The 15,023-nt window shown below is 59.9% G+C and overlaps 1 protein-coding gene across 4 annotated transcripts; it reads right to left on the reverse strand.

Moving 5' to 3' along the window:
* Window positions 1–1,022: 1,022 nt before the first annotated feature.
* Window positions 1,023–10,823, reverse strand: FXYD6 (FXYD domain containing ion transport regulator 6). Of its 4 annotated transcripts, none has more exons than XM_065040204.1 (8): window positions 10,484–10,823; window positions 4,336–4,398; window positions 4,113–4,157; window positions 3,932–4,006; window positions 3,775–3,811; window positions 3,451–3,500; window positions 3,277–3,319; window positions 1,023–2,941 (listed from the first exon to the last, which is right to left on the reverse strand). In XM_065040204.1, the coding sequence occupies exons 2-7, from the start codon at window positions 4,391–4,393 to the stop codon at window positions 3,291–3,293; spliced, it is 294 nt and encodes a 97-aa protein (XP_064896276.1). In that variant the 5' UTR covers window positions 4,394–4,398; window positions 10,484–10,823; the 3' UTR covers window positions 1,023–2,941; window positions 3,277–3,290. The 4 variants fall into 4 exon arrangements, with proteins under 4 accessions (XP_064896276.1, XP_064896275.1, XP_064896278.1 ...); XM_065040203.1 differs by having other exon boundaries at window positions 1,023–2,752; window positions 10,484–10,717; XM_065040206.1 differs by lacking the exon at window positions 10,484–10,823 and adding an exon at window positions 8,857–10,356 and having other exon boundaries at window positions 1,023–2,752.
* Window positions 10,824–15,023: the final 4,200 nt, after the last annotated feature.

A 15,023-nucleotide genomic window follows, 5' to 3' on the forward strand; every position in this document is an offset into this window, starting at 1 on the left:
CTGCTTCACCCCCCGCTGCAGAGGCGAGCCCGAGGCGGGGGGCAGAGGGATGGGCTCGGGTACAGGCTGCGACTGCATTTTGCTGGAGAGAAGCAGCTGGCACACCCCGTCCCCACAGCCTGGCACTGCAGGTCCCCCACGGCTGGTCGGTGCCTCCCAGCCCAGAGCTGAGTCATCTGGGGGCCCCTGCAGCACCCCGGCATGGCCACGTCTGTGCTGCATCCCTGCCTGGCAATGGGTACCGGGATGCTGCACCCCACGGGGCTGCGCTGGTCCTGGGCAGCAAGGCCAGCTGCCAGGCGGGCTGTTCAATCCAGTTTGCTCTAATCTGGCAATCAGGGAGCGGGAGTCACGCGCCCAAGCCGATTAGGGCTGCGGTGGCTGGGGGAAACCAGCGCAGGGGTGTGCTCCCCTCACAATGCCCAGGGCTCGAGGAGTGCGGGCGCCTGGTGCTCAGGATAGCTCAGCTCCGGTGCCGGCGGGTGAAGCCAAGCCCTGGGAGGGTGCTGCATGGGGCCACCCTGCTGTCACGGAGCCGAGACGCTGCCCAGCAGCCCCTGGGTTAGTGTGCCAGTGGCCAAGGGACAAGGGGGCTCTGTGCCCGCATCCCTCAGGGATGTGCAGCCGGGCTCACTGCTCCCTTCACACAGTCTCTGGCCATTGTTGAAAGTGCTGCTGGCTGCAGAAAAGAGTGCGGTGGGGAGGGGGCTCGCCCAGCCTGCCGCGGGCAGCACAAAGCCCGTCTGTGCTGTTGGGGGGACGCGCTGCCATCGCTCCCCTCCGCCCCAGCCTGGCTGCCGGCACTGCCGGCGCAGGGGACGGCGTGGGAAGCTGCTCGCCAGCCTGCCCAGCCAGTGTCCCCACAGAGCTGGAGCCCTGGTCCCGCTTCCCCCAGACCTGAACGGCCCCGGCCTCTGAGACGACGCAGCCAGGCACCAATAAAAACGACATTTTATTCCTTTCCCCGCTTAGGTCACAGCACAGAACACACCAGTCCTTCAGCACAGCAGCACACTCGCCTATTTAAAAGGAAACACAATAGCTCAGTTTATTTTACAACAGTCAGGATTTTTGCCATTTCTACACACCACAAGGATTTCTTTGTTCCGTGTTAACACCGAGCGCACACTACAGACAGCATGGGCACCGCGATGCGGGACGCACACAGGGGCTGGGCTGCGCGGGGTCTGCTCTGCTGCGGAGCAGGCGCCCAGCACGGCTCCGTGCAATGGCCAGGAGGAGTGGAAGGGGCACAGTGCAGCAGACGTGGTCCCTCTGCCCGGCACAGAGCGTGCTGCCAGCCCCACCAAGGGGTGCAAAGCACACGGTGACACAGCCCACGCTGCAGGCAGGGCCACTATGGTGGGGTGCGCATGGCAGAAACTCCTCTCAAAACCACCCCGGAGGACAAGAACCTCTTCCCAGCGCAAGGACGGCACTCTGACATGTTTCAATGCAGCCCTGGGGATCTCCTGCTGCTGACCATGCCTTGGCAAGTGCCCGCAACCAAGCCAGCAGACCCAGGCCTGGCTGAGGCCACAGTTCCGCACGCCCATGGCCTTGGGGAAGGGGTCAGACGCGCAGGTTTGCCTCCAACCCACCAGCAGACACAAGGTGACAATGGACTCAGGGCTCAGCTCCTCCGCAGCCAGCCCTGTGCAAGCTCAGACGTGCAAAGCTCGAGCATCGCTCATCGCTGCTCCGCGGGGAGAAGGGGCAGTTGGCATCGGGGGCTGATGACACGGAACCGCCACGGGACAACACGCAGCACGGACACAGGTGGCCGTGTCCTGGGCCACAGCACAGGGAGCAACAGGGCATCAGGAAGGGCACAGAGCATGGAGGGAACGCCACTGCCCCTTCCCTGCCAGAGACAAGCAGGATCTTTATTTCAGTCCGTGTTTCTCTTTAGCCCTCAGAGGCTGTTAACCTGCTCGCCTCCGTCTCTCGGGCAGGCAGAGCGTTGGCGAGGAGCCGCTGTGTGCCGGTTGGCAGGGTCACCGCCGCACAGCTGCCCTCTTTCACAGTGTCACCGTGCTGGGGGACTTCACGGGCTCCTCTGCCACCACAGTATTTCCTCACATTTAGAACAGCATCCCACATAGACAAGGGCTTGACTTTAGCCAGGGACACAAACAGAGAGTGCTGAGCAAAGAAAGGGGAACTCCCTTCAGCCTCAAATCCAGCACCCAGGTGCCACCACCGAGGGAAGTTGAGGCACGGGGTGTCCCTGCCCAACTCGCCCCCCACCATGGCTGCCTTGGGGCTGGGGGTGTGCAGGGGGGTTATTGCTGAAATGGCAGCGTGAGGCCCAGAGTCATGCTGGGCAGGTCCCCGAAGTGCCGCGGGACTGGTCCCCAAGCCCAGCCCAGAGCCAGCCGGGGTGAACCGCAGCACCACGAGCCGCCCTGCCTGCAGCTCCCCTGCCTGGGGCTGGGGGCAGCCGGGGGGCAGCCCCTGCCAGTCGTACACAGCCCGAGTCACACGCACAGCACGACAGAGGTGAAGAGAGACTCACGATTACAACATCAGCAACGACTAGCCCTAGAGGTAATGGTCATCTCACATCAACGTTACACACCACGGGAGGCAGAGCGGAGTTTAGTCGGGTTAGTAAACAGAGAACCAGTGCTGGAGTACAGAGGGTAACACAGACACAGCAGCTTCGCATCTCCTTAAAGGGACCTGTTGCTGCGATTTCAGTTTCCTCGCAGGCCGCTGGCATCTGCGGTCCGAGTGTCTGTCCGCGGGTCTGCGCGGAAGGAGAGCAGCGAGTCAGGCTGGGAGCAGCAGCTCCGCTTGCCCCGCACGGGGCTGGTCCACCGGCAGCACCGGCCACACAGGGTTTGTGCTCGGGGCACAGCCCAGGAGCGCGGGGAGTGCTGGCTGCAGGCGAGGAGCCAAACGCCCCGGGGGACTCGTACTCAGATCTCCAGGGGCCCTAAAAATAAAACCACTTTGGGGTGGAGGAGCACAGGGAACGGAAACATCATGCACACAAAAATCCGGACAGATGCTTCCCTTTCCTGCTGGGCTGCCTGGGGCTTGCTGAGCACAGGACACCTCGGACCTGGCCAGCACTGTGTGTTTCCCTGCCACAGCCCCTGCCAGTGCTCATCCCCGCAGCGTCGGGCTGCAGAGCTGCCCAGTCCCAGCAGACTGGGCCACTTGGAGCCCCACAGGCTCCCCGCTTCCCTCCCAGCACTGCGGCTGTGACAGCCCTGGTGCCGCCACCCACGCTGGCCTGGGCTGGTCCATGGCCGCCCTGGGACTCACCGCATGGCTCGTGTTCAGTTCTCTGCTTTCGGCGCTCCCGTGGCTGCAAAGGGAAGAGCAGAGCGGTTTGCAGCACCCAGCCAAGAGCAAACCCCCCGTCCCGAGCTGAGAGCTCCGCTGCAGGTTGGTGCCGTGCCGAAGCAGCAGCAGAGCACGCGGGACGGGTGGCCTTACCATTTGCAGTGATCAGGTTCTCCGCCTGAGCCTCCTCATCCCCCGGAGCTCTGCAAGAAGAGAACAGTGAGAGCGGCTGGGACTTGCACCCCATCCCGGGTGGGACGCCCAACAGCACAGGGGAATGCAGAGAAGGGTGTCCTGGAAGCATGCACAGCTGCTTTGCCCCCAGGAGCCCTGCGACACAGCATTGCCCTGCTCAGGCACCAGGCACCCCAAGGGGATGCTCAGAGAGCGCGGCCACTCTGCTGGCATGGGAGGGAGCCCGGGAAAGAGGGGCTGTCCAAGGGAGACGCATGTTCCCACCAGGCTGCCCTCACTCACCTGGGCTTCTGGTTGAAACTGCACCGGCACCTCCTGCCTGTGAAGGAAGAGAAACACCATGAATGTGGCCAAAGAGGGAACGGTCCATGGCCTTTCCGGATGACTGCCCCCAGGTGAACGGCCCCCGCACCCAGAACCTGCCTGGTCCACAACTTACTGAGTATAAGGAGAATTCCGACGGTGAACAGGACCACAGCAAACACCAGCCCCCCGATCCTCAGGCTCTGGTAATCTGTGGGGAGGACACACAGAGGTTCCTGCGGGGTTCCGGGGAGGGCGCAGCCTCTGTTGCTTCCCACCGCCCACGCACACCCATCCCCGTGCACCCTGATGCTCACCATAGTTAAAGGGGTCCTCCTCCTCCTCCTTCTCTTGGGTGCCCACTGCAGATAAGTAGACATGGAGGGTGAGGTGAGTGCCTCGCTCCTCTCCCAGCTGAGCCCCACAGCCCCCCTGCTGGCACAGGCACCCTGTGCTGCCCCGCACCCCGCTCCAGCCCCCCTGGATCGGAGCAGCTGTCCCCAAGCTGTCCCTGTGCCCCTGAAAGCTCTTGTCACCTACCGTCTGCCACGGCCGCTGGCACCAGCAGGGAGCAGAGGAAGATGAGCGCTGCCTCCATGGCCACTGCGAGAGAGGGGAGAAGCGGCTCATCAGCTGGCGGGCTGGGGGGCACCGCGATGGGGCTGGGGTGCAGGGGGGACCATGGGCAGCCTGTGTCCTTGTAGCCCACGCTGGGGGAAGGAGCCACGGAAACACCCAGGAGCCAACCATGATACCTGGTGGCACATCTGCACCCAGCCCGACTGGGACACGGTGGCAGGAGAAGGGTTTGAGCAGACAGACAGACAGACAACCGTTTTGTAGGGCTCTGGTATATGTTCAAGCACCTCTGCACCGCTAGGTTTGCTCTCGGTGGAGCCTCAAGGTTGCACTGCAGGCAACGGGGCCAGCACAAGGGCTGTGATCTCTCCATCAAGGTCAGTACTGTGCCCTTCACCCAGAGCATGCTTGAATTTGTCCCAATTAGCATGGTAATTATGGCACATTCCTACAACGAGGTCAGTGGCCCTGGTGGGACATGAGCTCGCAGCCACACTTGCCCCCCCCCAGCTCCCTGCACTCACCTGCAGCAGCAAGGAGAGGCCATAAACCTCCCCATGTCCCCTCCCAGCTGAGCCTGTCCCTGTCCCTTCACAAGCACCAGCACGGGGACACCCGGCTGGAGCACGGACCCTTCCCCAGGGGTGCCAGCCTGCTTTAACAACGCTCTGGCCGGGCTGAGATGCTCCCTGCCAGCTCGGGCATGCATGTCCCCACACCCCGAGCTGCTGCTGCACCCGTGTGGGACACGTATCCTTGCTGGGACCAGCCAACACCTGGCACCACCGCTCTGCAAAGGGACAGCCCTGCCGGCACGCACGGTACCTATGAACTGCCCCCCATCGTCCTTCCTCCTCCTCCCGAGGGGCCGGGGGAGCAGCTGCCCTCCGTCCTGCCAGCTGGCACTGGGGACCCGGCCGTCCCTCTGCGGTAGCCGCATGCAGGGGACACCTCTTGCCAGGCACAGAGGGCTTGGCAGACGCGTCTCCTGGGAGCGAGCGCAGGGGTGCGCTGGTGCCGCCCGCCCGCAGGGCTCTGTGTGTTTGTGCCGCGCTGCCGCCGGGCGGGCACGAAGCACTCGAGCACGGGGATCGGTGGCCATACATGGTGTGGGTTTGCTGCCAGTGCAGGAGAGCAAGGCGGGGTTATCAGGCACCCTGCACAGCCCTGATAGCACCGAGTGTCACAGAGCTGCTGCAGCTGCTGCGCTGGATTAGTGCCGATAAGCAAGGGGCCCTCGACAGAGCAGGAATTCCGCTAGCTGACGGATGCAGATCCCCAGCACAGGGCTCTTGAACCCTTCCTGCCGTGGCCCCGTCCCAGTTTGTGCCGTGAAGGTGCCCGGGAATGGTGTTTGGCTCTGCGGCTGGTCCCCGGTGCTGCCGTCAGGACCCAGCTCCCATTGCGCCTGTGGAGGAAGGCGCCTCCAGCACCGCGCTCACCCCACCAGTGCAGGGAGCACGTTTCCAGAACCCAATTTATTCATCATAACAAGTTGCGTCCCATGATAATTCACGTCCTTCCCTCCCCTTCCATGTCTTGTCATTTTGAAGTAAACGTGCTTTATCTGAACGCTGGAGGGTTTAATTTCCCTCGCCTGCAGCTGCTGCTGCCATTGTGCAGCGCGGGGCTGCGCTGGAGCGTGCCGCTGGCTCCCGGTGCCCAGACAAGCCCCCTCATTTGCAGAGCCACGTAATTCTGGATAATTACCAGGTCTCAGAAACGTGTACAAAGAACCCAACAGCTGGTGATACAGTAACTTCTAGTTGCACATTTTCCTATGTCCTTTATCTATTTACTGCCGAGGCTGCCAGCACAAAAATCAGTGTCATTACCCGATATGAGGGTGTTGTATGTGCACAAGTAGATGCAACGCAGCACATGCCATTGCTAGATGAACGATATTAATTGGCTCTTGTAGTGTATTAATGATGCCTTTTATTTTTTGAACAAATCACTCATCAGCTTTTTACTGCTTATTTTGCCGTTATTTGAGTACTATTGTGGCAGCAGCTCAGTGCCACCGACCGTCCCGCGCTGAGCCCCTGCACCCCCAGCACACGGGGCCCCGACAGCCGCACTCTCCCCAGCGCCCCACACCCATCACACACCAGCCAGACACCCTCACACCTTCTCTATTTCGGGCTGCTCCCGCTGACACCTGCAAAAGTGCTTTACAGCACGGGCCTGCAATGCTGAGAGGGTCTGACACACGGGCCACGGCTCCCAGGGCCACTTCGCAAACACACGAGCCACGCTGCCGGCTGCCTGGCTGTGCCTTGGCAGCACCAACGTGTCCCAGCTCCGGCACCCACCGAGGACACGGGCCAGCCCGGGGGCCCTGCTCACCCACAGATGTTGTTTCCAGTTCCTCTGCTCAGCGTTTGGCTTCTCAAGTTTAGCGCAGTAAAGTTCACTTTTTGCCAAGGCAAGCGCACAGCGCACATATGTTCTTTGTTTTTCTAACTCGCTTCTTAGAATTGACACACTTCCGCACACTAAAACTCATCTCGGCGCGAGTTAACCACGGGGATTGGCAGTGTCCTTGCTAGAAAAACAAACACAGCATTCTGGAGTGCAAACGAGCCCAGTTCTCCTCCAAGGCAGCATATGCTTTGCGAAGTGCCACAGGTTTTTTGGGTTGTTTCAAGCTGGCCCACCCACTTTTTCGTGAAGCTGAAATAAAGTGAGAAGAGCAAACATTGTGAAGGGTTTGCCGGTTTCCTTGCTTGCGCCTCCAGACCGCAATGTTCCAAGACAGGAAGGCGCCACTCCCTGCCCTCTGTTCACACTGAATCCAGATGTGCCTTTGCACAAAGGCGGCAGAAAAATATCAGCCGTCTGGTGAGCCATGGAGCCCCGTGCCCGGCCACCCTGCACAGCCCGAGCCTCACCCGCGCTGCTCTGCTGGGCAGAAATCTCCCCGCTTCCTCCCCACCAGTGACACAAAGGTGCAGTCACCAAACCAAGCAGCCCCGGACCCGTGCAAACCGCGGGGAACGGGCAGCACAGCGCGCTTTGCAGGAGACTTGATCAAAACATGTTTTCTTTCCTGTTAAAACTGCGAGATCTGCCTTAATACAGAGAGAGGCAGAGCAGCGCAGGAAGCGGGGCAGGGGTGCCCAGAGCTCCCCTTCCCTCTCGCCTTGACCCAGTCTGTAGTTTTAAGAGAGAACGCCAAACTTTTCCCCCGCCTTGCCCATTTGCATGGCAGGGTGGGTGCCAGGAGGGCCCAGGCAGGCGGCCCTGCTCTCTGCTGCCCACTGATCAGCTCTCCGTAGCACGGCAAATCATACCAGAGCAAGGCAGGTAACTTTGTAATGGGGCTGAATCTTGAAGGCCCATTTTCCTCTCCATTGTTTTGCCTGGATCAGCCCTGTCAAGTCTCAGCCATCACAGCGTAATGCTGGGCAGCCTCCTCCTTCCGTTAGGAGTCCTCAGGGCATCTCCTGAAGATCAGACCTAGTTAAAATCTCTAGTTTCTGTGCAAAGCCCCCAAGACCATGACAGCCGCGCTCCGTTGCCCGGAGCGTTCAAGAGTGTGCATGTGTGAATGGACATTTCCAGCTCTGCATAGATGTGCTCTTCTGCCATTTCACGTCAGCATCAATCTGGCTATTAACGTTCCTGTTGTTGTGCCTCGTGTTCCTAAATGAGAGAGAAGGAAAGATTTCCAGCCCTTGCCATTCCGATGTGGACGGCACTTCCCGAATTTGGTGCTGATTCAAAGGCTGGCCAGAGAGCAGACCGGGTTTGCGGTGTCTCCCCAAGGCAGGGGATGTTCAAAGGAAACCCTCTCCATGAGCCCCAGGAACCCAATCAGCCCTGTTTCTGCTAAACGAGACTCATACACAGACCCCCACAGACCAGCCCTGACCAGGTCGATATCTGCAAGCACTCACGATCACATGGAATCACTGAACCTGGCTGAACAAGGCTCTGAGCGCACCCTGTGCTGCACCCCTCACCTGCACCCCAGCAGTAAACTTGCCTACTGCAGGGCTTCTTTCAGCCTCGCGCAGTTGGCCCTAAAACATCAGGAAGCCTTAGCCAAAGCAGCCATATCTGGCTGACACGCAGTCCCCAGCCCACCCTGACGATACACGTTTCCCCAAACGAGAAGTGGCAGGCATGAACCAGCGAGGCCAGCCCTTCATTTGAGCAAACCTCCAGCAGAATGATTGCCGAGCTAATGGCTGCTCGGCAGCGCCGGCATCGGGAGAGCAGCAAGAGCAGCAGGGATCCCAGCCCCTGGCTCCGGGGAGGCAGTAAACACCGCACCTCCCATCAGGAGCCTGCTGCTCCGGATCCCTCCTCGTTTGTTCAGCAGATTAGCAGGCGCTGCAGACCTGACCAGTGCATCCGCCCCAGGTGTTCCGTCCCCCGCCACACCCAGCTGTCCCCAGCCCTCGCCACGCGCTGGCTGAACCCCGGGCATCAGCACAACGGGAATCAAACAGGTCAGTCAAAAGCGGAGGTTACCTGGTGGGTCCTGGTGGCGAGGGAAATCCAGATCACCAGAAAACAGTGAAACAGCAGCGTAAGAGAAGCTGTCTCAAGCTCCCGGCTGTCCTGGGGTACCACAATGCTGCCACGCTCCGCAGAGCATCAAAGAGCGGACATTTTCTTCATTCTCTCCTTCGCTGTTGCCATCAGCCACGACCACCAGCAAGCACAAGGCAAACAGCCGTCCCCACCGGGCACGGCTGTTGCTCCGGCCAGCACCGCTGCGGCTGCACGCTGTGAGAAGGGACAGCCGGGCGGCACAGCCCCTCGGCCGGACACCTTCATGCTGCCTGGCGTGAGCAGTGCCGCTCTGGGTGTGGGTGGTACAGTGACACGACAGCTGCAGAGCTTGGTGGTCGCTTTACACACTGAAAACACACCAACAGCCCGAAAGGCAAACACTGGGGCACAACCAGACACAAAGATGCGGGTTTGGTATGCTGGGGAGTTGTCGCTGCAGCCAAGTCCAAACTCCAAGCAAAACCGTGACTCCACGATGTGTCACCCGAATGGCTAACTTTCAAGGAGGCAGCTGAAATTCCAGGGCGAGCGTGAAATAAGAGCCTGATGAGAGGAAGGCGCAGCCAGCCCCACGCCTCCTGGGCACAGGGGTGTTCTCCGGCAGGCTCACGAACGCTCTAACAGGTGGCCAGGCTCTGCAGAGACTGCACTTTCTGCTGGCAGCTTTCCCTCGCGCGCTCCCCATCACTCCACCTCGGAGACACGCTCCTCTGCGTGCAGGCAGGGACTCTCTGGGCTTGACTTCATTTCAAGCTGGGAATGAAACCACCCAGGGGGGCTAAAAGTCCCAGCGGGACCCAACGGTGCCTTAGAACACTGGGAGCTTGCTGAAATGGGGGGAACAGCTTCAAGTCCACATGCAGCTTTTCCCAAGAGGCTGCTCTTTCATGATGCAAAGCTTATTCACATCCACACAAACCACCTGTCACTTTCCCACCCACAGAAATATTCCTGCAAGATCCGAGTTCCACCACATGGACTCCGATATCTGTTTCTGCAGGAAGCATTAATTACACACCCTGAGAGACACGCTCTTCCCTGCCTCTGCTATGCTTTCCCAGGATAAAGCACTCCACTGTTTATGTACTGCTACGGTGTTAGTACAATATTTAACAACAGAAGCCAGAATGCTGCCAAACACCGGGAGAGGATACCTCCCCCTTCCCCGGGATCCCCGTGTCCCACAGAGCCGGCCCGGGGAGTGCCGGGGCAGGCAGGGCGTGCCCCAGGGTCTGCAGCGGGGCGGGCCGGACCGCCGGAGCATCCTTCTCAGCACGGGGGGCTGGTAACCAGGCAACGGTGGGACGAGGGAAACCATGGTACCCGCGTTGCCATGGCAGCCGCCAGGGCCGGGGATGCGGGCGGCCCCCGGCGCAGGGCGATGTCCCGGGGCATGGCGGGGCGGGGTTCGGGCCGTGTCCCGCCGCCTCCCCGCCAGCAGCGGGCTGTGGCACGGCGGACACCGCCGCACTCGGACCGCCGAGCCGCCCGGTGCGGGCACGACACCCGAAGGCGGGCACCCCCGCCCCGCCGCCCCCTCCCCAGCCCGCCCCGCCGGAGGCTCCGCGACGGCCGGACCCACCTGAGCTCGCCGGGCCGGGCGGCGGGCGGTACCGGCGCGGAGCGGGCTGGGCTGTGGCACCCGCGGCTCCGGGCGGTGCCGGTGCGAGAGGAGCGGAGCAGAGCGGGCAGCGAGTGCGCGGAGCGGGGCCGCCGCACAAAGGGGAGCGGGGCGGGCGCGGCGGGGGCGGTGCTGGAAGCGGCCGGGCGGAGCGCGGCCAGCCCGGCCCCCGGCGGGGGGAGATGCTCAGGGCGAAGGCAGCTGGGGCCGCCGCACCGCCAAAGCCGAACGGCGTCTGCCAGGACCCGCCCGACGGACCGGGACACCGCCCTGGGACACGGGGCCGCCGCGGGCTGGGAGCGGGGGGGAGCCCGGCCCCCGACCCCAAACCGCCGTCCCCCTGGGACGTGCTCAGACAGCTCTGCCCCCTTTGCCCATCCTCAGCTGGGGTCCAATCATGTGCGCGCTTCATAGGGTGGTGGTGAAGCGCGGTTTGCTCTGTTAGGTACTCCGATCAGCCCCCTCCCCGAAAGTCAGGCTGCATTCAGGGGGCAGCCCCGAAGGGGAAACGCTTGCCAGGCTTTGAAACACCCCTGCCCGCAGCGGAGCGCAGCCATGGACTCTGCCCTGAGCCACACACCTGGTGTGCAGGTAACGGGGAAAGCTGAACACACAACAGGCTGCTGGAGCTCCTCTGGGGCCAACAGAACATCTGTGTAGCTACACTGGTAAACACGGTGCTGAAGCTTTTCTTTGTTGCTTGTTCGCTGCCTGCTGAGAGCAGAAAGGAGTAGCTGGGAAAGGAGGTGCCACGCTGCCAGGCCAGGTGGCCCAGCGCACAGGGCAGGGGACAGCAGAGGCACGTCCAGCATGGCCTTGCTCAGCAGTAGTAGCACCTGGTTTGGTTTGTGGCACATTCAAGACCTGCTGCCTGCATTGACTCTCCCAGATCCTCCATGATTTAGCAGCTACAGAAAAAAACCCAAAAGACCCTTTGGGTTTTACATAGAGCAGGTCAGGAACCAGCACATAGTTGAGCCAGTCAATGCAAAACCCTAACAGAAGGAGAAGAGCTGGATCCACTGCTGTTGTGAACAAACGCCCTGTCACTGAGCTTTGTGCCAAGTGACGGGTTTATTCCCATCGGACAGCCAGCTGTCTTGGGAGGAACAAGATCTGAGAGGAGATACGTGTTTAATATAGCGTGGCACAGTCCCCAGAGGAAAAGCCTGTGCCTGGCGAGCTGCTGGGGAGCAGGGAGCAGCCACAGCAGGGAAGGAAGCTGAGGCCCTGCGCTGCTCAGAGCCACCTAGGTGCTGGGGGGCTCTGGCCAGGGCCACCCCCCGGCCATGGGCATTGGCAGCAGGAGAGCAGTGAGCCGGGGGCTTGCCCTGCGCTCCTGAGAGCGCTGCGAGCCACAGAACCAAAGCTGCTCGCTGCTATCCGCTCAAACCCAGAGCTTCCCATGGCCCGGGCACCGTGTCAGACGGGCACCAGGCTGCTGCGAGCACCGCGGGGCAGCTGCTGACTGCCCAGTGTGGAGGGGCTCTGCTGCCTTCGTGGCCAGGCTGGCACACTCACGTCCGTTTGGCTCCTGCTGCTGGCCTGGAGAGCCATTTCTTCTGAAAAACAAGACCTTAGCCATGCTGTCACCACTGAGCTGCTCATCCCTAAACTCAAAGGCATCTTAGATAGAAATCAGCCTCACAGACAATCACGGCATACAGTCCACTGGACATTTGTTTCCCAGTTTCCAGTAAGATATAAAAAGAAAATAAAGCAGCAGTGGCATTTCAAGCCAATTATTCAGAAGGGTCAAGAGATACAGACCAACACAGAGGAGCTGGACAACATCAACATCTCCTTAATGCGTAGGGATAACATGATAAGGCTGTCAGCTATTCTGCAGTGAATGAGGCAGGGATCAAGCAGTTATAATCAAGTTTTGGGCTTCTCTGACCTTACTTCTCAGCTGTTATTATCCACTGCACACAGTACAATACTCTGATGCTGTGATGATGCCCTGGGGCTGCAGCGGGTCTCTGCAGATGCACACACAGCACACAGTCCCCACAGCTGGATGTGCCTCATGCTCTCCTTCCTCTAGTTCTCTGTTAACAGTTTGCAGGGTGCTGCCCAAAGTAAGTAGGATGAAAAAATGTTTAACATAGATTTTTTTTTCTGTACAAACTCGGGTAAAATAGAGACCCTGTTGTGACTGCAGGAAGTGAAGTGTCTGCTGTGCTACTCCCATGAAGGGAGAGCAGCTCTGGCGGTTGGTGGTGGTGAACGCCTGCTCCTCTGGACAGAACCGTACCGAGCAACAGCTTCTTCCCTGGAGAAACTGGGCCAAGATTCGCTGGCGTAGGGCAGGCGAGCAGCACGGCGGCCAGGCAGGCGATGGTGATTTATGCTGATGAAGGGGCTGGGCTGATCTCCTCATGCTGTTTGAGTCAACGGGAGCACTGCCAGTAGCTCACCAAGGGCGTGATGTGCCGTCTCAGACTGGAGCAGGGGTGGAGCAGACGCCTCCTCCCTGGGGCAGCCAGCAAAGAAAGCAACTGCTTGCTGTCCAGAACTTTCCCCTCCCGTTTTAAGGTTTTTCCCTTCTCTGGGGAGCCGAGCTTGCAGACTGCCCGTTCAGCGGCAGCGCAGCCCTCAGCCTGCTCAGGGCCACGGGAGAACCGGGCAGTGACAAAAGTTGTGCAGAGCCATACGGCTGCATTTAACACAAAAACATCTTCTTGCATCAGGCCTAAGTCATTCCTGGTGCTCTGAATTCCCCCCGGAGCGAACGGCAAAGCAGCAGAGTGAGCTGCAGCTGCAGCGGAGCACATTCAGCGGCTGAGCACAGCCAGCGTGGGCACTGCACAAACTGACCTGCAGCGACTCCGTGCCAAGTAATGATGTTACTGACCGCGGAAAGGAGCCAATCCGAAACTAGGGGAAAAACATTTTTGTAGAGAAACATCATCTCTGAAACCATATAAACAAATCAGCTTCGACACAACAGAACAGAGAGCTATAAAAGGAGAGTTTGGGAAGAGCACTGCTAATGGTCAGTAATTCACATGGTGCCCGCCAGACTGTATTTTTGTAAGTTATGTTCCTTGGCCTATGATTTCCAAAGCACAGAGGAATGTGGAAGGAGCTGCACTGAGCACTGGACACAGCCGAGCAAGCAGGGTCCTGAGCACAGGGGCTGTGCAAGAGCTGCAGACAAGGCCCTGCGCTGGTCCCAGGGGTTCTCTGGGCGGGCACCACGGCCAGGCTCCCCGGGGGCTACAGACAGCAACACCTTCACGCTCGAGCACCCCAGGAGTGGAGGGGAAGCAGATATCTCAGGCACCGCTCCATCTGCACGGTGCTGCCTCTGGGAACAGCAGGGCACCACAGCCGTGGCCAGGCAGCTTCACGAGAAACCCATCGCTTCTAATCCGGTTAGAAAAACTCAGCCCTTGGGAAAACACGGCACACCTTGGTGTGTGCCTGGGCGGAGTGGCTGCTGGATATCAGCCTTAGAAAAAAATCCAATTTGTATTAGTGGCTGAAATACTTTCTCTACTTTGAGAGACTATTTCAGAGAACAGAAGAGCAATAACCTCTGAGGAGGTGAAAGCCACCGCAGAGCAGCAGGTTCTCCGCAGGCTGAAATGGCAATTACCAGGAAGATAATTCCAGAAAGATCAGCTCTTATTAAGTTCCCATTTTTGTTTTATACTTTCTCAAAAGATCTGTTTCTCCAGCATACCATCTCAGACAGCAATAAAACGTTATGAGCTGCTGCAAATGCAAGCTATGGCTTTTATGAGCAGAAACCCCAAGATCCCAGAGAGCCTTTGGACCAAAGTAAGCTGTGTCTGAAACTTAAGACCTATTGAATTCACAGTTTAATCAGGCCAATGTAGAAGGGGGAAGGCACACAGGGCCCCTCTTCTTACCCCGTCTTGGCTGCTTGTGTTGGCCAGAGGACCCGAGTCCTTCCCGGCACACGTGCGGGGCACTGGGCTGTAGCGCTGCCAGCAGAGATGCGCTGACTCCATGTGCCGGGGAGCAGGAGCCCCCATTCCTCCCTGGCACATGTCCTGTGGCCAGGGCAGGGGTGCCACCGAGCCCCTCGCACAGGGCACCCAACGGGCACAGAGAATTTCAGTAAATTACCAGAAGGCAGAGCGCAAAGACATCCTAAAGCAAAGCCAAACCAGTCCCTTGGCCTCTGCATACCCCCTTCACGAGAGGCTCACACACGCTGTGGGAGGTTTCTGGGTTGCTTCTTTGAAAAGCTGTTTGAGGTCAGGCTGACTCAGTGTTTCCCAAAAGGCAACAACACTAATTGTTTCGGTGCAGGTCTGGAGCTGGCGCCAAGCGCCGCCCTGCGCACGGGGACCTGCTGCCAGCCCCGGGGAAGGGCAGGTGCTTTCTGCACACGTAGAGCCAGACTCAACCTGCTATCCCAAAATTCAAATGCAAACCGCAGCTCTCTGCCTGCAGAGAACCCTTTCTGGGAACCCGGGGGATGCTCCCAGGAGCTGAGGAGGGGATGTGCCTCCAGCAGCCCACG

This window comes from Columba livia, chromosome 24 (assembly GCF_036013475.1).
Source record: "Columba livia isolate bColLiv1 breed racing homer chromosome 24, bColLiv1.pat.W.v2, whole genome shotgun sequence".
Classification (NCBI taxonomy): Eukaryota; Metazoa; Chordata; class Aves; order Columbiformes; family Columbidae; genus Columba; species Columba livia.